The following is a 22,130-nucleotide window of genomic DNA, read 5'->3' as shown; positions in this document are numbered from 1 at the left end:
ATTTTGGCTGTGGGGCCCAGGCTAGGCTAAGCTAAATACCACTGCTCTGGTTATATGAAGATATTTAGGGGTGGCTACATGACTCAAATAGTCCAATAAGTTTTATCAGGATTTTTTTTTTCTCCTACAGATATCAGAGAGGAGATACATCCTTTTGGCAAGGCACCCTAGCTGAAAGATGGCATAGGCTGAGAAATATGAGCAGCCATCACTACTATCCTGTGGGGACAACCTGTTCCAGAAGCAAACCAACAGAGAGGAAAGCAGAATTGAAGTATGGGCAGGAAAAAGTAGAATCTTGGTCATATTCCTTGATCCAGCTGTGTCTGAAGCCAACACTGGCCTCAGGTATCCTAGTTACCTTAGTCAATACCCATCTTGTCTTAAAGTTATGCAAGTTGAGTGTTTATACCTGCATTATTCCATTATGCTTATCATCCCCATTCCATAGAAACCCACCCTCAGAGAGATTAAGTCCTTTGCTCAACCTAATACAAGTGGTGTGGCCTGGATTTGAGGTTGGGCTGTTCTGACTCTATAGCTCATGTTGCTTCCAAAGCTTGATTCAGCCTCAGTGAGTACAGCTAACTGAGCTGGTGAACCCAGCCCTCGACAGCATTAAGAGGACAGGCATTGGCTCTCTTGTTTTACTAGCTCATGGGGAGGCCAATGACATTAGACGCTTCTGGCTGGTGCACTAAGGGTCAGACAGGCTAAATGTGGTTCTTGGATCCCATGCCACATGCCTGGCTGCTCAGGAAATCCCTTTTTATTCAGGCTTCTCAACTTTCAGAAACCACTAACTGGGCTGGATCAAATCTAGTTGGCCTCCAGGCAGCCAGGCTACAGCTGAGCAGACAGATTCTGCAATGAGAAACACTCCAGGAAGATACCCTCAGCTTTGAGGTGCTGAGACTTCCATCTCCACTTCCTGAAGCTCAGGACAAAAGAGCAGCAGTTGTTCAAATGTGAGATCATAGTATTTTTAATAGTTAACAAAACATGCAGGTCAATAGTCAATGCATATACAATAGGACAGAGCAACAACAACAACAAAATTACAAGGCACAGTCTAACTCCATAGAGGCTTTCAAATGACGTGTTGGATAGAGAATGTGCTAATTAAAAACCCAGATGAGACACACCTCAGTGCCTCAGACCTGACCACAGCTTTCTGGTGGTAGGAAGGAGAGCTCATCGTGCCCATGGCTTTCAAGTCAAATACTGAGAACTCTTTACAATCTCCATGCTCTAGGTTGTTCAGTTTTGTCTTCCCCATCCCTGTTTTTTTGTTTGTTTCTTGATTTATCTATTCATCCTTTATCCCATCTCAGACAATGAGTTCCATGAATACTCTATCTGAGATAGCCTCGAACCATTGGTGTCTCAGTGAGCAGGGTCTCTGAGTTTGTTTTGGCTGTTAGTGAACAAAATTCCTTTCTGTTGAATGGGCTGTGATCTGCATTTCCCCATACAGAATCTGTCCAGCCTGAAGCCCCCTATGAATATTCACCATCTCCTTAGAGGCCACTTTTATATGCACTATTGATGTGAGGACTTTTTCCCCCAAATAATAACCCAGTGGTGAGATTCCCCCATTGCCTGCTGCTCCCTGATTATGTAATTTGAGAGATCCCCCCCCCCCCCCCCCACCTTAATTCCCAGGGTGACTATTCTGGCTCTGGTGTCGGGATAGAATTCTGGTAACCTGGAAGGAGTGTAGGCTTCCTACAGCAGTGATGTGAACACCAGGAAGGCGTGCGGCTGCAAAGAGCTTTTGGTTCTTGAACATCCAATGTGGCAACGATTGTAGGTAAATATAGTGAAGGGAAGAGCTCTCACAGTAACAAAGGTAACCACAATGTCAAGTATGTGACCTCTGGCCATGCAAGTGTGGGCATGTGTCATTTGGAAATGTAACATTACATTCAGGGTCATCACTGTTTTCTTGTTTTTCAAAAGAACTTGTTTCAACTCACTCCCTAGGTTTCATCCTTTGGTTTTTACAGGGTTACACTGTATTTATCGTGTATCGTCACAGTCCTGGAGAGCTCAAAGGGAAACAATTCGGATGAGTGAGCATTTCATGGAATTCAAACTTAAGTGCGATTTTACAAAGTCCATATTGACAATATCAAAAGCAATTATTTTTTCTTTTTCTTCAAGTGCAGGGGTGAGGCTAATTCACAGAGACAGTGTATCATTTCACTAATATATAATTTATTCTAATTATATTTAGAATCAAATATACTCAGATTACCCACAAGTATCCTTTCCTCATTCTTCTAGGGACACTTTCTGGCCTGCGACAGAAAGATGCCCTGCAGTGGAGAGGTCAGGAGACCCCTGGGGGGTGTCTTGCTGGAATTAGCAGATGCCAACAAAAGCAGAAAGCTTTCTTCAAACTGAAATCACTTTGGTCCAGGTAATGTTCAAGATCACAGTGTAAGAAAACTCAGATAATGAGCTGGAGACATTACATATCTCTTTCCCCATCACTTCTTCTTCAATCAGTGTTTATTAGTAGCCAGGTTGGTGGGGGAGGTTAAAATCAAATAGCAGAAAATGATGTCTTTTGATCGACTCTCCTTTTTTCCTTTCAGAATTGTTCTGGGGGATGAGTTGGGCAATAGATCACTGATGGGCTATTGTCTGATAGGAATTCAAACCACATTCTATCATCAGATGAGGAAGGTTAAATTAAAAAAAAAAATAGAGGATTGGAAACTGTGAACTATAGCCTCTAATTCATATCTGATAACTCGGCTGTTTTTGTGATGGAGCATTAGAGACAGAGACGTGTGGCCCAGATCATCTAGCCTCTTCATGGATGAAATCAAGGTTTTTCTAACTTCCAACTGTGAGTCAAAAGCAATCAGGAGTCAAGGTAAAACCTCCTTGTTTTTCGAGTGCACTCTAATTGGTGGGGGGGTTCTTCTGCCCATGCCGAGGTGTCTTGGAGTTATACATAGTCGTACTTGGAAGGATGAGACTGTACCTCGTCCTCTGTGCGGGCACCCCCATCGTATATCTTCTTGTTTTTGCTGTTGGGCCCAAAGCCAGTGCTGGCCTTGAAGCCTCCCGGCTTGTAGCCGACATTGTGGCCTGAGGCATGATAAGACACGGCTTTGTAGCTGAGAAAAAAAGAAACATTCTGTGACCACAGATGTATTTGATAAGAGGGAAAGCCACTCCATTTCCCCTGGAATGTCTCTGTTTTAGCCCTGAAAGTGTCCCAGGAAACCCTTAGCCCTGGGCAAACTGAGACAGGTGGTCACCCCCAGGCTTTGAGACACCAGCTTTTCTGCCTCTGCATTGGAGCAGAATTTCTTGCCTTGTATTAAGCCAGTCATTAGTGACCAGTGAGTTCCCGATGTTAATTAAAATGAAGCTGAGCCAGGGGCGCCTGGGTGGCGCAGTCGGTTAAGCCTCCGACTTCAGCCAGGTCACGATCTCGCGGTCCGTGAGTTCGAGCCCCGCGTCAGGCTCTGGGCTGACGGCTCGGAGCCTGGAGCCTGTTTCCGATTCTGTGTCTCCCTCTCTCTCTGCCCCTCCCCCGTTCATGCTCTGTCTCTCTCTGTCCCAAAAATAAATAAAAAACGTTGAAAAAAAATTTTTTTAAATAAATAAATAAAATAAAATGAAGCTGAGCCAGAAACAATGTCCAGGGGAACATGGTTAGGCCAAAAAAAAAAAAAAAAAAAAATCCAAGAATTTGTGAGTGCAAAGGTACATACATGGAGCCCATCTCTTCTAATCTGCACAGTTTATGGGTAAGCTGACAGAGGCCCAGAGAAGGCAAATGACTTGTTAGAACTCACAGGACTAGTTAGCACAGAACTGGACTAGGATTGAGGTCTCCCAGCTCTGAGCCCCTTTATGGGGTTACAGTGGGGTTTCTCTGCAGCAGTACTTTGGCATTTTGGAACAGATGCCTCTTTGTCGTGAGCGCCTGACCTGTGCATCGGGCAAGGGTTAGCAACATCCCTGGGCCCCACCCACTAGATGCCAGGATCACCCCCACCCCACCCCAAAGCTGCAACAATCAAGAGTGTTCAGTTGTTGCCAAATACCCCGTGGAGGGCAGAATTGTTTTAAGCTGAGAACCACAGAGTTACAGAATACTGGAGTCTGAGGGAACCTGGAGGGATATTTTTCTCTCTCAGACAGGATTATTCCTAAATCTGCTCAGCTGAAATGTTCCTATTCTGTTCTTTAGGTCCCCCATAAAAGAGAAGGTTCAGGATCCTTCAGTTAATAAAGTTCTTCAAAAACCCAGACTGATCCTTCTGGCTGCAAATTATACTTTAAAATGGACTCGGATGAAATGTCTGATTGCACTGGGATGGGGAGACTCACGTGGTTTCCTCAGGCACCAGGCCCCGGCAGGCAATGCACATCATCACACCCCCAATTAGTGTCAGGCCTCCAGCGACCCAGCCCACGAACAGGGCCGAACCAAAGGTGTACCTGAGGGGGGAAGTGAGGCCATGAGTATGGGTGACTCCACTCTCAGACTGTACCCACTGTGCCTGTCCATGCCCATCCTCTCTGTCATCCCTCCTGGGGGTTCCACACCTATCCCTGACCATGCCACTGAATGCTTCTTTGGGTCACAGCCGACTGAACGAGGGACCCTGGAGAACAGAAGTGGGACTGAAGCTAGTCAGTAAAACAGCTGTGGGATTTTCAGGCCCCTGGCATCACTCAGGCATGGAATTAATTATAAGTCTCTACTCTCAGAGAAACATCATTGGAAATCCCCCTCCCTCCCTATTGGTATTGGGTGGGGGGTGTCTTCAAGGTTTGTCAAGAGAAATTTGAGAGATATGGAAGCAGTCTGAAGTTATTATTTCTGAAGGAATTTTGGCCCCTCGAGTTCTTACTGTGGGCCGGTAAGCTCTCATCTTACCTAACTCAAGTAGCCCTGGCAGCCATCCACACAGGTAGGAGCATTATCGTCAGGAAGAACTAATGTGAAGTGACCATTCGTTCTTTCATTTGTTTACTCATTTGTTCAGCAAGTATTTCTTGAGCTCCTGCCGTGTGCCTGGCACTGCCCTGGCACTGGGATGCAGGGGTGACCAAGCCCTCACTTTCATGGTGCTTCTACTCCAACTTACACTGGAACTCAAACCTGTGGCGGTCTGATTCCAGTGCTGGTGCCCTTCCCTCCCAGGGGAACTCAGTCCCTCCATGGGACTCAGTTAGATCTGACTGGGATTGTCCAAGAACCAAGTCTCCTGAGAATAGAATAATTCTGATTCCACACGGACCTCTGTGGACAGTGGGGAGAGTGGCCAAAAACTTTTAGGATGTCACTGGGTATTTCTGTTGGTTAGAAAGTTACCAACTTTCCCTTCATCTCCAAGAGCCCCACAGAAAAGGACAGCTCAGCATGGCGGATACCTGCCCTTGGAGGTTTTCCCCTCATGTCCACCAAAGAGCATAGGGATGTCTGTGGAACACCATGAATCACTAGTATGTTTAAAAGTCACCAACTAAGAACATTATACCAGTAGCTGGAAGACAGCAATGTGTGTGCAGACCTCCACAACCTAAGAAAATAAGATCCTTTAGATGTGCTTTAAAAGTACACACATTTTAGCAGGATCAAAGTAAGCAATATAAGCCTGATGACCAAGCGTAATGTAAAGGGAAAAGCTGGCAGACTGAGCTCAGGGCTTGAAAAAGTTCTGGAAGAACATTTATCTGCAGGCAGTTTTTACTTCCTTTGGACTTGGAAGTGACAGACATTTGTTTTGAAAGCTGTTGGCTTGGAATGAAGAACCCCATCCCACCCTGTTGGCCCTCCCCAGCGTGGCTAGGGGCTTAACACCTAACCTTTCCCTGGGCGTCCTCCTGAGAGGCCCCTGCGTAAATCTCCTGGGGGCAGTCTTGGTCCCTCAGCCCTGGCACAGACAGAACCCCTGTCCTTGATACCTCTAAAGATGGTTGAGTGACCACATAATGTTAATGATGACAACCATCACTAGCATTTATTGAGCCCTTACTGACACTGTGATGGGCACCTTTATCACAATCTCATTTAATTCTTCCAACAGCCTCATTTTGCAGGATTTCTCACTCCCATTTTACAGAGGAGGGGATTGAGGTTTAGAGAGGCTAAGTAACTTTTCCAAAGACCCAGGAAGGACACAGGAGCTACTGAAATTCAAATGCAGATCCAAAGCCTTCATTGTTCATCATTAAGCTAATACTATCTTCTGGGCAAGGGGAACATGGGGACTGAGGTCTCCTTCTTTCACTCAGATCCTCTTGGTCAAGGTTAGCAAACTTAAATACCTAACTAGGACAGCTAAGAAATTTAAATGAGTGAAGTGGGGAAAACCCCCACAAGCATAATGATAAATGGCCTCAGCGTTGGGACATTTGAGAGTGGTGGGATAAACTGGAGAGGGTGAGCTCTTGCTAAGAGGGCAACTATTTTGCAGCTGCAGAGATTGTTGCCATAGAAAGTGAGGGCCCAGTACTGCCGGATCTGATGTTTTTCTTTTACAAGGAGCTGGAAAAACGGATTGCATACGTGTGTGTGTGTGCGTGTATGTGTGTGTGGTGTGAAATATCCTTGTAGTAAACACTAATGGCGCTTTGCCCATGTCCCTTATGTCCCTTTCACCATTTCTGTGTTTCTTCTTCAGCTCCTGTGGTCTTTGGCTTTGCCTGCTGGCCCCCATGTTTTCCTTTGGAGGTCAGGTTTTGATTTAGCCACTGGACCCATTTTGCCCATGTGCACAGAGGCTGATTGGTGCTGAAGTATGAAAGTTTGGGAGTCAAGACAACTCTGAGGTATGTTTCATGCCCCACAGCTCCCCAGGATTGGGCTGAGTCCCAGAATTCATTGCAATTACCCTCTTCTCTGTCCTGGGTGCCTCACTCCCTACCCGGTCTCCCCTTCCTTAATATATCACTTGCACATGAAACCTCAGAATCTGTTTTTCAGGCTCTGTGTTTGAGTAACCCAACATATGACACTTCTAATTTTTAAAAAGTAGTGAATAATTCAGGTTATAAAATGAAGTGTTTAGGCTAATACAAAACACCTCACAAGCTCTGAATAGCATGAAAGTAGGCACTTTGTAGCTTGGGTACCCTTAACACGGTGTTGGCAGAGGATGGGATGCTGGGACCAAATGGGGTACCAGAAAGCCCATCAGTTCACTGTCAAGACCTTTCTTGGCAGCTGTGTTGTCTTGTATGACTTCTGGGTAGAGAGGATGAGAAAACAGAAAGAAGGGAAAAACTGCTGCCCATCTATGGAGGAAGGCACTCAGTGAACATTCTAGAATCCTATAGTCTCAATCTCAGGACTGAAGTTGCCTGACTGAGGGATGGTGCAGGTTGTAGGGAGATGGTGTGAGAGGATGATGTGGGTATTAGCACTGTGTGCCAGTGGGGTGGGTGACTCCTCTTGGCAGGGGCAGTGACACAGGTGCCCAGATACTCTGGGTAAGGTAGGCTCTTCTAAGTAGGCTGACCAACCATCCTGACTTGCCCATGAGGGAGGAGTTTCCCAGGACGTGGGACTTTTAGTGCTAAAACTGGTAAAGTCCCAGGAAAACATGGTCAGCGTACTTCTAAGTTGCCCATATAACCAAAAGACCATGGGAAGATCACAGAAGAGGATGAGGGGAGCTTATGGGGATCACTTCCTTCTCATTCTTGAAACAAAGCAGGAACATGGATGGGGACTGGAGTTCCTGGGATCCAGAAAGTAATGGATTTATACAACCTCACACCCTGTCTGTATCCCACGATGGTGTGGCTGGAGAAATACCAGGTGTATCCACTCCAGAGATGATGGGTCACTTAGATATGATATTTACATCACTGTCTCAGAAGAAGGTTTTTTCTCCATCAAGAATTTACTGCTGCTTCTTGCTTTGAAATATGTCCCTTTGAAGTGACTAAATGAATATAGGTGTTAGAGTTGCTCTTCCAGCGTTTAAAAGTTCTACCCTCCTTCAGACACCAAATTATACTGGGGTTTTGTCTCCCTCAGCTAGACTGTAACCTCCGTGAGGATGGGGAACTTGTCTTATCCCCAGCTTTCAGAACAGCTCCTGGCTCACATCAGGTGCTCTATACATTTGTAGAATGAATGAATGAATGAATGAATGAGAAGAAGAGGCAGCTGTACAAGAAAGAAACATAACATTACTCTTCTCACCTATACTGCACCTTTCTCAGTTCTACTCAAGCTTTCACCTGTCCCTAGTCAGGTTCCCGTCATGGTCTGGGGATGTGGGTTGATGCTCATTTACATGCCTGGGCTAATAGTGCCTGTTTCATTGCCACCACAATGGGGCCTGTGTAAGCATGTTAGATAAATACTGTGAACTGTCGCTGTATTTCAATGCAAATGTCAGCTCAGCCTCAAGTCATAGCACCAAGGATATTTCACTGAAATGAAGTTTATGAATTTACAGATCATTGTTGATTTATGATATGGCATGGTTGCCTCTGATAAATTTTTGCTATTTCAGGCACTGACAGTCACATTAGGCATATGTGTTTAATAGGATTTTCATAACAATTTTCACCATAGGATACTAAGACTAGATTGGAAGCTTACCTGGTCTGAACAGTCTGCACCATCCCACCCATCCCAGTGTACATGTTCGCTGTAGACATCCAGAAGTTAGTAACCAGCATGTTGGCAAACACAGATACTCCAGCGATTGCACAGAGACCTGCGGGCAAAATACATGAAAGCTCCAGAGTCAGCTTTAAAGGGATCACAACGTTTCTGAGGCAATGTATGCTGAAATGAGTTTAGATGAGCAGGCTGCGAACATTCCATTCATATAACAGAATAGCTAATCCAAGCATTGATTATTGAATTCTCACTATGTGCTAGACATTATGTTAGACTCTCTTAGAGTGCTTAGATTCTCTTATCTCTCTAACTGTGGAGGGATTTGTATGTGTGCAGAAAGATTTTTCCATGCATCTTGGGACAAAGGATTAGTAATACAAATATTTTGGGTCTGGTCCTTCGATGGTGTCAAGTACTCTTTCCTTAAAATCATTTTCAAGAATCTTGCCAAAATAATGTCTTTAGGGACTGACTCACATGGCTACCTTAGGACTGAGAATTTCTTATAATAATCAGATGGCAGCTAAGGGGGACCTTAACATTCATGATCATTCTGTAGAGCATAATTGGGCTCTAGTCTCAGATCTTGAATCCCAGTGTGTAAAGTTCTGATCCATGTTCAAACCGTGTTCATTAGGGAGAAACCATGTTTCCTCTGCCAGAATAATTTTACTTTCACATTCCCAGAAAAGCATTTGAGAGAGGGAACCCTGGCTGCTTGTTTACCTGAGATGATGAACATGATCCCAGAGGTCAGTGTCATGTTGGCTTTGGCAGAGTCCTCCATGCTGCCTATGCGGATGCACTTCAGGGCGAAGATGGACACCAGCAGGCCAATGGCACCCAGGACAATGCCCACGATCATCAGGGCTCGCACTGCCTGCAGCATGGCTGTGGGGCAAGAGGCAAGACACAAGCAGACAGATGAGACCACCTCTGCATGACCACCAGGCTTTAGTTTAATAAAATAAAGCAACCACAATCAGCCAGCATCCAATTCCTGAGAAATAGCAAGTCCATAAAATGTGAACCTTGTCATTGCCAGGGGATGTGGAATTGTGAGAAATGCAAAACCACCACATACAGTCCTCTGATTGTTGAAGGACCTGCATGTACACAATTGTCTGTAGAATGACAAAATCATGAACTGTTGGGAGTAGGGACAACCAATGGATAGCTATTTCATTTCCTCATTTTAAAGCCTGATAAGCTGGGGTCTAGAAAGAGGAAATAGCTTGATTAAGGTGACATGAAAAATTACTGATAGAGCTTATAGTAAAACTGCGTGACTTTGGCTTCTATCCCAAACATCGTTCTCCTCTAGTCTTTTCATATGGGCTCAATGCTTCATATTGTTGCGTCCACTTTAGAAAAACCCGATATTCATTCATAGCATGTGATGAAGCAAGGTTACTAGGTGATACACTAAGGGCACCATGTTTTTGCTTGTTTCCAAAGGGACTACTATAGTCAGGGTAAGCTGTAGGTTTTGGGTATATATAACAGACTGCTATATCATTCACAGGCCTTTCAACATGACCAGCTGATCAGCAGTTCCCTTCTCAGGAAGCAATGGGAGCTGTAGATCCTGCTGGGACTCTCCCCCAGCGCCTCCCCTACAGATAAATCCAAAGTGGTTTCTAGTGTGTCCTTAATGTGCACTGACTCATCTCAACAGTTTTTTTCTGAGCCCCTATGACTAGGCACAGGGATGACAGTAATTAATAGGTCAGCCATGGTCTCTCCGCTCACAGATCTTACGTCGAAGTGGGGAAAGACAGTCATTAAACATGCCCGCTACAAGCATAATGCATTTACAAAAGAAAGACAAATGAGTCTTGGTGTTTTCCAGAGGGAAAGGCCCCAAGTGTGGGTATTTCTGGTGGAGCAGAACTGAAGAATTGTGTGAAACAAAGCAGAAAGCTCTGTCTTACCCTAGTTATCATAGCCAATTGCTACTTTTGATTGAAAGCTATAAGTCGCTTTTCAGACATGAACAAATCCAGTCCACATTAAAAAACCCCTGCAATGTCAGTGATATGATTACCTTCATTTTATAATTGAAGAAATTGAGACAGAGAGGTTCAGGAACTTGCCCGAGGACATATTTTGAGGGACAAGCAAGAGCTGGGGGTCAAACCCAGAACTATCTCCAAATTGTTTTTCCCATCACAGTACATTCCTTTGAGGTACCTAATCCTGGAAAAACAGGCTGCCATCAGGGTACACGGATCTGTAAGCACCTAAGAGAATGTATCCTCCAAACTCGGAGACTCAGCCATGAAATATCAACCTCTAAAATGGACGCTAAAAATGTATAAAGAAATATTATCTAAAAATCATCTCAGGGAATAACATGTCCTAGGAGATTTTATTTGTGAATGTGGCTCTCAAGACAAGGACGTCCTGGGAGGAATTTCTCTCTAATATCTCCAGGAAGATTTTCATCTCAAATATGGCCAATATCAATGGAGCTGCCAGCTTATTCACTCTAAGGTGTGTATCACAAAGCAACTTGTCATGATGGAAGAATTGGGAATCAATGAAGTATACTGAAAAAGGAGAGGCAGATCATTCAGAATTCATTAAAGAGCCTTTGGCATTGTCTGAGGAATGGAGGCCCTGTCAACCTTCTCTCCGTGGAGGTGATGGCATCCAGCCACTCTAGTTCTATGCCGCTTGATTCTGATTCTCTTCCCCTGAAGCAACTTCTGATTTGAACTTTGCTTCTCTGCTGAGAAGAGAATTCTACAAGCAGCTATATAATCAGTCTTGGTCCTATTAGCAACTATATTTGCAGGATAAATATATTGGTTTATGGTGTGGATCAATCCTCCAGGATCTGACCATTCATCCCTGGAAGAATTGAATTGATTAACATTGGCATCTTGAGATTACAGCTGAGTTCTGATGCTAGAGCTGTGGTGACCCCAGTTGGGCAAAGAGAACCAATGAGGGCCTTGGAGTTGCCCTTGGATCCACTCTTAATGTAGGAGGGCTCTAGAGGGCCACCTTTGTTCTCTAAAGCCTTGCTCAATGGTTTTGCTGGCCCCACAGGATACTGGGAACAAACATTCTGTTCATTCCCTTATTAACAAATGCAAGCGTGTGTCATGTACTTGTGTATTCATTTATATTTTTGTGTTTTCACTCAGCACATGTTGGTATGTGCTCATAGTCATATGTTACATAATCATATAACTCATCCATGAATTCATTCATTCATTCATCAAGTATTTTTAAGCTCAAATTCTCTACAAAACCCTATGTCAGATGTTGTAGAAGATATAAAGTTTCATGAAAAATAGTCACTGCCTTCAAGCACTTTACAATCTGGGAAGATCATATTTTTACTGGAAACCTTGAACCTCAAATTTCTTTTTACTTTGGGAGTATCTATTCTCATAGCTGCTTATGATGTGGTTCTAGTTCTCTTTAACACATACAATTATACTACTACAAGCCTGGTTCAGGACAGGTATGGACAGGACATTTGCTGGGCAGCCCCAGGCTTCAGGAAATATCCTCCAGGCTATACTGATGTGAATGTTACTACCAGAAAACTGGACATATGGCAAGAGGAAGGCGCTTGACTTTCTCTTCATCTTGTCCTCATGGGCCTCTTGTGAACTTCAAATCCACCCAGAAACTTGCTGGAGATTTTAAAATCTGCTCTTGTTCTGACGTTTTAAGCCTTAAGCTATTCAGAAAACAAAATCATTTATCCCTTTTGAGAAACACCTGGCAAGGCATCTGGTTAAAACAACCAAAACCAACCAACCAACCAACCAACTAACCAACCAACCAAAACCAACCAACCAAACAAACAAACAAAAACCAAATAAACGATATTAACTAAGTAGGATAAAGGATGTCCTTTCCTCATTCTATAACAAATTAACATTTCTCCTGGACTCTCAGCAAGGGTGGGGCCATTAACTCTTTAGACTGAGTAGTTTTAATGTTTGTTCTTGAAAACACATCATGAGGTGGCTGTGGCTGACGCACACGGTCTTGCCTGTCATTGCTGGATTAGAAGGGCTGTGAGATTGGCAAGTGGGAGGTGAAATCACTGTGGACTTGCCTCGTATGGAGAGTTGCTGTTGCTATGCCACAGGAGCCCTTAGGCACTGGAGCCTGGGCCAGCCTGTCCTGCTCAGCCTTTGCCTCAGGCTGTCAGATGCCCTCTTGTCTTTGCTGAGTCAGGTATGCATGGCAAGGCCTCATTTCCTTCCTGCTATCTCTTGACCTCTGGATTTCTGATGAACACTGGCACCTGCTTTGAATCAGGGGTCCACCCTCACCCTGAGCACATTTCTCTTAGCCCGTGGTTGGAAAAGACACAACATTGTTTTATAACTTGTGGGACCACTGTCAGAGTCACAATCCTGGGCCTGGATGCATAGACCAAGTTCTTCCTTGCTTCGGAGATCCCTCGAGGGGTGCTTCTGAGAGAGGGAGCTGTGATGGGGGCAGGTTCCAGGAAGTAGGAGGAAATGTTCTCTACCACTCATTGCTAGAACCCCCCCCCCCCCACCATGTCTAGTAATGACCATGGAGATGCATGGGGGTGACCTGATCTTCCTTTCCAGCTGGAAGAATCTACCATCTGGGATTCTAATCTTCCATAGATAGGTACCCAGAGAAACTGCTCCCAAAGGGGGTAGGTTTCTCTTTTAGCCACACTGTCTCTTATTTGCTATTCTGAGCAAGAGGCACATAAGCTTATCAGCTGATAACAGGTGAGTCAACGGCTCTATAGACTGATTCCCTGCACCAAAGGTGTGACTACGGCATTCTTTCCAATGAACAATGAGGCATTATCAGACTTGAAGGGTGGGCAGGAATCAGAGCTGACAGAAGCAAACAGAAAAATGGGAACTCAATGTTCCCTCCCTGTTGCAAAATATCTTATTCCCCCAAACTAGCTATGGACTGACAGGCAAGGTGCCTTTGGGTGTGGTTCCCAACCCTGGTTGCACTTTAGCATCTCTTGGGGGAGCTTTTAAAGAAATATTAATGTTTTGCCTCCACCCCTAGAGACTTTCATTGAATTGTTCAATAACATAAAATTTCAAGGAATAATTTGGGAAAACAACCCTCAAGAGGCTCAGGAGGAGGTGCTCAGAGCAGGGAGTTGAGAGGAAAGAGTTCTCAGGGGCTGGCATCCCTGAACTAGCTGGGGTGTGGGTGTGAGGCTTATGAGACAGCAAATCACCAGGAGCCAAAGGCCTGGACCTGAGGCTTTTGTTGGTGGTGGTTAGAGAGGACCCATACCTCAGGCACAGCTTGGCTTCAGATTGGAGGCAGGGGAGGCTGATGGAGGAGTCCAAAGGAGGAGAGCCCAGAGAAGGGAAATCTGAGGCCAGGCCTCAGAGAAAAGGCCCTTCAGAACAAGGGTGAGAGGGCCTAGCTCCTCCTGACATCTCAGGGAACCAATATGGAAGTCCTTTGTGTCCCATGAAATCCTACAGAACGGTGTGATGCCAGGTAGGTGGCATTCGGCAAATCTTTTAACCTCACTGAAGCTGAATTTCCTCAACCCTGGAGCTGGATAGAGATATCTCTTGCACAAAGATGTTGTGAGGACCAGCTGCTGCTTGGCACCAGCATAAAACTAAGCCAGCCTCAACCAATGTCGGTTTCCTCCCCTTCCCTAAAGAGAAGTTCTCTTTCTTCAACCCCACATGGCTTTGGCTGGTACTAACTGTATAAACGTGAATCCTCTCATATGGTGATAGAATATGGTTGAGGATTTGAAAAAGCCATGCATGAGGGAGGATGAGGGGTGAGAGGGGAAGCAGATTGGAGAAGAGTAGGAAGCATAAGTCCTGGGCCAAGGCAGAGAGAAGATCAGGAAAAATGGACTTAAGATCTGGCTGGCAACGAGGCGGAGGGGCAGGTGAGACAGTGAGGGGTGAGGCGCCTTCTTCATTGTCCTTCCTTTTTGATTCTAAGGTGGGGTCCAGCTACGTGACTCTGGCCATGTGTGTCTCCACCAAGAAATGGAGAACCCCCCCCCCCCCCCCCCCCCACTGACTAGTCCACGCTAGGGCCTGATGCTTTGTGTGTGACTGCCCTGCTGTCAATGCAACCGCCACCACAATCACAAGCTGAGGACGTGTTCTGATTCCTGCATCTGCATAGGGCAAGCGGTCACAGTTTACGCCTCAGGTACAGGTCCTCTCCGGCTTTGCAGATGTGTCCTCAGTTCTCTGTGGGATCTTCGGATGTACGTTAGTGGGGACACATTTGGATGTCTGTCCACATATTTAAAAAGGTATGTTTGGGCCAAAATAGATTTCTTTCTTGAAGAAAGGGGAAAGCAGCTTGACCAAAAACCAAGGGGCTCCCTCCGATTTCATTTCAAGTTTATCACTAACTTATAACCCCTTTACCTCTTAGGGCCAGTTTCTTCCACCAGACATCGGGGAAAGACAAGCTGGTTTCACAGGATCAGGAACACTGGACTTAATGTCAAATAGCCAATCGTAAGAAGAAACACACCAGGTGGCTCCTTTAGAAAGGGTACTGGAAAGCAGTTTGGTTTTTTTTTTTTTTTCTTTTATGGATTTGTGGTTTAGATTTTGTAGAATTGTTTCCTGGGTTAAATGTGGTTTCACTAAAACCACCCATTCCTGGGTGTGTAAATATGATTGGCAGGTTGATGGGACACTCTTTAGGTCTTCAGTGGCTGTTGGTTTTCCACATTGCTAGAGAAAGGGGGTCAATGTGGCCAGTTGTATGAAAGAAAACTCAAGACCTTTAGTGCCTGCAAAGAGGCTGGGAATCAGTGATGTGCCAGAACACAGGTAGCATGGGGGGACTGAAAGAAGAAAAAGAGTACCCTAAATAATATTTGGTTTGGGTATTTGGATTCATAAAAGACACTTGATTTTGGAGAAGAAAAAAAACCTGGAAGATCAAATGTCCTGTTTGAGAGATTTGGGTGGTGTAGACAGGGCAGTAATGACTGACTGACACCAAGAACCAGATCTGCTAAATGGATTGCAAAGCCCTTTCACACAAATACCTTATTGTGAGGCATTTCACAGATGGGGAGAGCAAGGTTGAGAGACCTAGCTGGCCAAGCTAGCCCTTGATCCCAGTTCATCTGCCTTTAACTGTAAGGCCCTGCCATGGCACCAAATTCAATCCAAATATTTGCAAACACATTAGAAAGAATATCACTTGCCTATAATGTCATCATGGGACCAGGGACATGAATTTGCCAGGTCTCTGCCTCCTCTCCACTCTGTTCATTGACAGCCTTCTGCTCTCCTCCCCCCACTGTCTCCAGGGCAGGGGGTGGGTGGGTGGGAAGGAAATGACACACAAGTCACTCACTCTTTAAACTTGGTACTCCTAATTGTGCATTGTGACGATATGGCTATAAATGGGTCAAGGTGCAGATGTACCCTCTACTCTTAGCGTGCTCAAGCGCAGGCCAATCTCTTCAATTCTAAAGGCAGCTCCTTGTATCTGGAATGTAGAAGCAGGGCCTGAGCATGGGCAGGGCTAAAGACACAGACTTGGAAGTGTTTCAGCCTTGTGTTCATTTCCTGCATCTGATATCTCCTGTCCATGGGAGCTTGGGCACCTTACCTTGTCTCCATATCTGAGTCTCAGTTTCCACTTTTGTAAAAACAAAGCTGATACACATTACCCTGTATTGCTGTGAAGGTTCAACTGGTAGGTCTATGTGCAGTTCAAGAAATGGTCGGTTTTTATTTCTGGGCACTGTCCTTGGAGAATGACATGCTGCTCTGACTGTTTGGAATACAATGAGAGGGCGTCTTGGGCTATAAATTATACAGAGCTGGTCATATATAGGTAAATAGTCCTGCTACTACAACCATTAACCTCATTAATCTATCTGTAGGTTACATAATATAGCTAGTCGAATGGAATTAAATTATTCTATGGCTGTAAGTTCCAACTAAACGTGATACATTTTTATCAGATGAATGAAGGGTATGTGAGATTTTGCAAGAAAAGAGCTTATCCTTAGGAAGAATTGAATAATTGGCAGTGATTATTATGACTGTTAACTGAAGTATTACAATGGTATCTGCCTCATGCTTTTATAGTAACTTTAAAGCTTGATTCTCTGCTGCAGGCTGGTACTCCCCTGAGCTCTAGGTCAAAATTAAACTTTCAACCTTCCATTTCTGTCTCTGGATGTTTCACCCAGCTCCTCTGCTTCAGTCTCTCTTCCCTCGGCCCCTTGTCATGCTCAAGAAAATGTTCTCAGCAGCTGTTTCAGTGCCCTCTAGGTGCCAGGTCCTGAGTAGTTAATGTTACCCCTTTCAGCTTCCTCCGGAGCCCTACAAGTGTCTCTGGGCCACCCTCTGGCCTTCTCTCTGGCTGCTCCATCTTCTTATGTTCCTGTCTTCAGGTTTTGAGGGTCTTTTTAGCCTATTCCTTCTGGCAATCTTCCCACCCATCTCCTACATTAGTCAGCCAAATCTTAAGTCACCAAACAAATATTTGAATTTTGGGATGCCAATTTACATTGTAGTCACTTTTGCTGCACAAAAGCCTCACTATTCTTTTTTTTTTAAATTTTTTTAAATATTTATTTATTATTGAGAGAGACAGAGCACGAGCAGGGGAGGGACAGAGAGAGGGGAGACACAGAATCTGAAGCAGGCTCCAGGCTCTGAGCTGTCAGCAAAGAGCCTGACACGGGGCTCGAACTCACACACTGCGAGATCATGACCTGAGACAAAGTCAGACACTTAACCGACTAAGCCACCCAAGCACCCCGAAGCCTTGCTATTCTTAAATCCACGCTGTTCTCCATGGCCATACATTAACAGTGATTTCAAGTATCTCCGTTTATGCATATTCAGGCCCAAGAAATGTTTTTCCTGGCTTTTGGTGGAATCCTGTTCCCCTGACTCAGACAGGCAGGACTGGGATATGACTTTGTGATGGCTGCCTGGAGCTTTTCAGCTCTTCCAACTTGCGAGCAGTGTCATGAGGGTGGATGTGCCCAATGTTATTAGAGTGCCTGGGTCTGGTACAGAGATCTGGGGGATCCTATTCAATTTAGGGATATGAGGAGGCTTCACAAAGGAGGTCATATTTGGGCTGGACCCTGCATATGAGAAGATTCATGGAGATGGCAGTGGAGTGGTGGAGGGGGTACTTGGCAGTGGGAGAAATGGGTATCCAAGATCAAGCCCAGGGTAGAGTAAATAGACAGGGAGAAGCAGAGCCTGGGGGGCAGAGGAATTGTAAGAGATAAGTCAGGCAAGATGAGGGAGATAGGAGGGCATGGGTGTCAGGCAGTCATGTCTACACCTAATTAAGCTGCAAATGGGGGAACCATGGGAGGGTCTGGCTTTTAAAATGCCCGAGAGATGAGAACTGAGAACTGGCAGTCGGTGATTGGAAGATTCTACCCGATCTGCCATAGTCAAAGGGGCAAGCACTCTAGAGAGATGAAGGATAGAAACCAGACTGAGAAAGACGAAGAGTGACAGGTGATAGTAAAATGTATTCTTTTCATTTGGTTGTCAGTGACCCAGGGAGAGACAGAACTTGACAATGATCAGAATCATGAGATCTTGTAGGAAAGGAGGATATAAGCCTAAGTGAGGAGGAGAGATGACAAGAAGAATAGGGGCTGATCAGACAGGATGGTGTGGGGCCCCATGTATGGAAAGAAACAGAATGAGCAAGAGATTGGTAATGTGTGGTTTGGCCCTGAGCTGAGGTTATTGAGCATGAAGTTATGGGATGTCATGCCTCAATTTTGAATATGAGGTCAATCTTTTTCCTTCATTAAAACAATTTTTTTTTTTAACATTTATGTATGTTTGAGAGAAAGAGAGCACAAGCTGGGGAGGGGCAGAGAGAGAGAGGGAGACACAGAATCCGAAGCAGGCTCCAGGCTCTGAGCTATCAGCACAGAGCCCGACACGGGGCTCGAACCCATGAACTGCGAGATCATGACCTGAGCCGAAGTTGGATGCTAAACCGACTGAGCCACCCAGGCGCCCCTTTTATCTTCTTTTAATAGTTATAATGAGGTGTGACTCGACAGTCTATGGTCTTGCACCTCCTCCCTTCTGACCTCTCCCTTCACAGGAGAGCATGATCCCTCCTCTGCGCTGTCTTCCTGTGGCCAGGTCCCACCTGCCTTGCTTCCCTAAGCAGGTCTCAGTTAGTGATCCTGCTGGTCCTGCAATAGGAATGGCTTCCAAAATGCAGTAAAAACCCCAGTTCTGCTCTGTCACCCATCTTCTTTTTCTTTCCAAAAATGAAGATAAATTAGTTGAATTGCTTTTCATCATTCAATTTCAAGTGCTTTGAAGACTCTTAACAGTTTCGTGCAAGTTTATTTCCATCTACCTGTTCATAAGGTGTTAGTTTCAGAGTGGCAAATCAAACACTGTTCCCTTCCTCACCAAACTCCTATCTTGGCCACTCCTTGGAGCCACTGATTAGACTGACCTTTTATTTTCTTTTTGCCCACCCTCTTTCTTTAAATACGAGTCGCTTTCATAATATCTAGAATGCAAAGTTCTATGTGCATGTTTGAAATAATTATCTGTATTAAAAGCAGGGGTTTAACTTCATCTTCAGGGGTGAAAAGATGTCACATTTATAATTATATTTATATTATGAAATTACTATAATATAATTATAACTTATTCTGGCATGCACTGTTTCTTAGGAGTGCACACTAGAACCTCTTAACGCAAAGCAAAAAAAGGATATTTATAATTTAATGGCAATATGCATTTCTGACACCTTCAGAGACTCCAGCTTTTCAAAGCAAAATTGAATTGAATTGAAAATGAAATGAAATTAGTTCTCCATAAGCGTTTTGGGCTAGAAGAAAATAATTCACCAACCTACTTCCTTGCTCCCACGTATGTGCAGGCAAGAGCAGGTCACATGCACACACATGCACACAATTTTCTCCTTTGAGGACCATTAGTCTATTCTAGTATCATGAGCATGCTTGCCCTCACAACAAATCCCATTCTTTTCACCACCCGCAATTCCTTTGACTTGAGTATGAATTCTCCGATTTTCTCCAGGACGACTATAGATAGCCCTCTTTGTCATGGGGCCAACTTCTCTTATTCACACCTTTTATACTGAGCTGCAAGGGTCATACCCAGAGGTAGGGAGCGAGGCTCAGTCCCTGGTGTGATTTCTGAGGTCCCTCCTGGCTGCAGGGAGCGCAGACATCCCTCCCCAGCCCTCACCTGCTCGGGGCCCCCCCCGTGCTGCCGGGCCTACCTGGAAGGCCCAGGATGGTGAAGTAGGGCCTGCACTCGGTGAACCCTGAGCTCTGCCTCACGCAGCTCCGCCAGAGCCCCTCGTACTGGAACACGGAGGTGACGGGGTTATCGTACAGGTCCTGGGTGCTCCACATGTCCATCCCCGTGGCGGCGATGCACCCCGCCAGGCCCAGGAGGGACAGGAGGAAGCCCACCACTTGGCACGTGGTGGTGGACATGGCCTCGGCCCCGCGCGCCCTCCACCCGCCGCCCGAGGTCTAGCTGCACCTTCCTCCTGTGCAGGGTGTGCGTGGGCCAGTTGTGCTCCTGAGCGGAGCTGCCCTAATCAGATGGTTTCCCTCAGCTCTTGGTGTTTGCTCACTGTGTTTTCCTTAGATAGTTCAGTTTCACTCTTGGTTCAAGGGCATTATGTTTTCATTTGTTAGGGAAGCGGCCCCAAGAGGCACTTGTCCGCCGAGCTGCGCAGGCCCAGCTGGTGTGGGAGCAGAGTGGTTGGAGTGGACACCCTTTCTGAAGGCCTTGCCAGCCTCGCTTGTCCGTGGCTCTGGCTGTGACACGAGCACACCGGCCACCGCCTGGGTAGAAAGGTGACGAGTCCAGCGCCGCGGGCAGCCCCCACAGCCTTTTCCTCTAGGCTCTGCTCGGCGGAGAGTAATGTCGCTTAGGCTGACATCACTTAAAACAAAGGCCCCAGGAGTCTCTGTCTTCAACCAGACTTTCACATTTCGTCCTCCACAGCTCATAAACTACTTTTCCTGCACGTCTTTCCATTGCACTCTTACAGGAATGGGTGGAGTACGTATTATTATCCCACACCCATATATTTTGAGTGAAGTGAGGCACAATAGATTAAGGAACTTGTCTAAGGGCCTTGAACCACAGATGCTTTAAAGTCAGTAAAGGCGGAGCTCCAGTGCCCACTTCCAGTCTGGTGCTCTTTCTCTATTTCCATGTGGAGAGGCAGGGGCAGGCATGGTTGTCCCCACGTTTGGGAACAGGAAGTCAAATCCAAGAGATAATGCTTTCATTTTACAGGTGTTGGAAATAGGATGAGAGGAAGCCAGACATCCTGCCGACCTCCACTTTACCTTTTCACTCATGCCACAAGAACCACGTGAAGACCACGTGGCAGACACAGAAGCTTCTAGAAAGGCCAAAGAAGGGATTAGGACTAGCTGGGCCAAAAGCCCTGATTTGGTTACAGAGAGACCTGGGATCTGCTCCTTACCCTGTTACTAATTCGCTTTGTGCTGGGTGATTTGGGGCAAACTGCTCAGCCCCTACAGGTTACAGTTACTTTATCTGTTCCATTTGCAGACTAAATAGAATACTTCAGAGCCCTCCCGGATCTCATACACTGTCTTCCACACTTGGCAGAAAAGTTTTCACTACAGTTGGTCAAAATATCAAGAATTATATAATCCTGAAAAAGAGAGACTTGGCCAGAAATTAGCCATTGCATTTTGACTACCCAATTCGATTTTGTTCGAGAATTGATTAACCTGCCACTTCCTGGGGGGTCATGTGTATCAGGTGTCTGAATTCGGAACCATTTTAATTCTGGCTTCCCCAACTCTGGGTTTCCAGGCTGGGAAACACACTCACCCACCAATGTCTAACCTGTACAGGTTCTCCAGGAAACAAGCCTGTGCATCTGGACATTTCAATGTTATCTTGAGTGCGTCCAGCCACTGGTCCCACAGCTTTTTACCCAGCAAACACAGAAAGCAAATATGGAAGGTCTCCCCCTAGTATGAATGGAGGCAATACTCCCCTCAAGTGCATCCCTTGCTTTAGGTTTCTGTGATCAGTGTAGAGAGTGAATCATGAGCCAGAAAACTCAAAAGAAGAGAGTAAGCAAGAGTTACATCACTTAGGGTGAAACAGTGTTGGTGTGTCTATTTTCCCTAAGCCAAGTTACAAGGCCAAGTCCAAAAGGTGGGGAGGGAACAACCAGAAAAAGTGATTCTGATCTTTGCTGCTGGAGGGGGATTAGATCGGAAAATATTGGAATAGTTCTGGAATGATTATGCCACAGTTTCTGTGGACAGAGTCCATTTTGCTCTTATTTCAACCAAGAGGCCGGCTTTTTATTCATAAAGAAATCTGTAGATGTTTGGTTTCCAACATTTATGTTGGAACATTTATGTTCATTTTATGACATTGGTCTAACACCCACCCCATACCTTGACTACGGTACCACTGAAATAGTCGATTGAAAATGGAAAAATTAAAAAAAATAGGTT

General features: G+C 45.4%; 1 protein-coding gene across 1 annotated transcript; it reads right to left on the bottom strand.

Annotated features, from left to right (window-relative positions):
• Nucleotides 1-1,282: 1,282 nt before the first annotated feature.
• On the bottom strand, nucleotides 1,283-20,279 carry CLDN18 (claudin 18). The gene is made up of 5 exons (XM_058729984.1): nucleotides 19,883-20,279; nucleotides 9,347-9,511; nucleotides 8,597-8,714; nucleotides 4,360-4,470; nucleotides 1,283-3,134 (listed from the first exon to the last, which is right to left on the bottom strand). The coding sequence occupies exons 1-5, from the start codon at nucleotides 20,100-20,102 to the stop codon at nucleotides 2,963-2,965; spliced, it is 786 nt and encodes a 261-aa protein (XP_058585967.1). The 5' UTR covers nucleotides 20,103-20,279; the 3' UTR covers nucleotides 1,283-2,962.
• Between the last annotated feature and the right edge of the window lie 1,851 nt (nucleotides 20,280-22,130).

This window comes from Neofelis nebulosa, chromosome 5 (genome assembly GCF_028018385.1).
Source record: "Neofelis nebulosa isolate mNeoNeb1 chromosome 5, mNeoNeb1.pri, whole genome shotgun sequence".
Taxonomy (NCBI): domain Eukaryota; kingdom Metazoa; phylum Chordata; class Mammalia; order Carnivora; family Felidae; genus Neofelis; species Neofelis nebulosa.
This window is presented reverse-complemented; position numbering and strand designations above follow the sequence as displayed.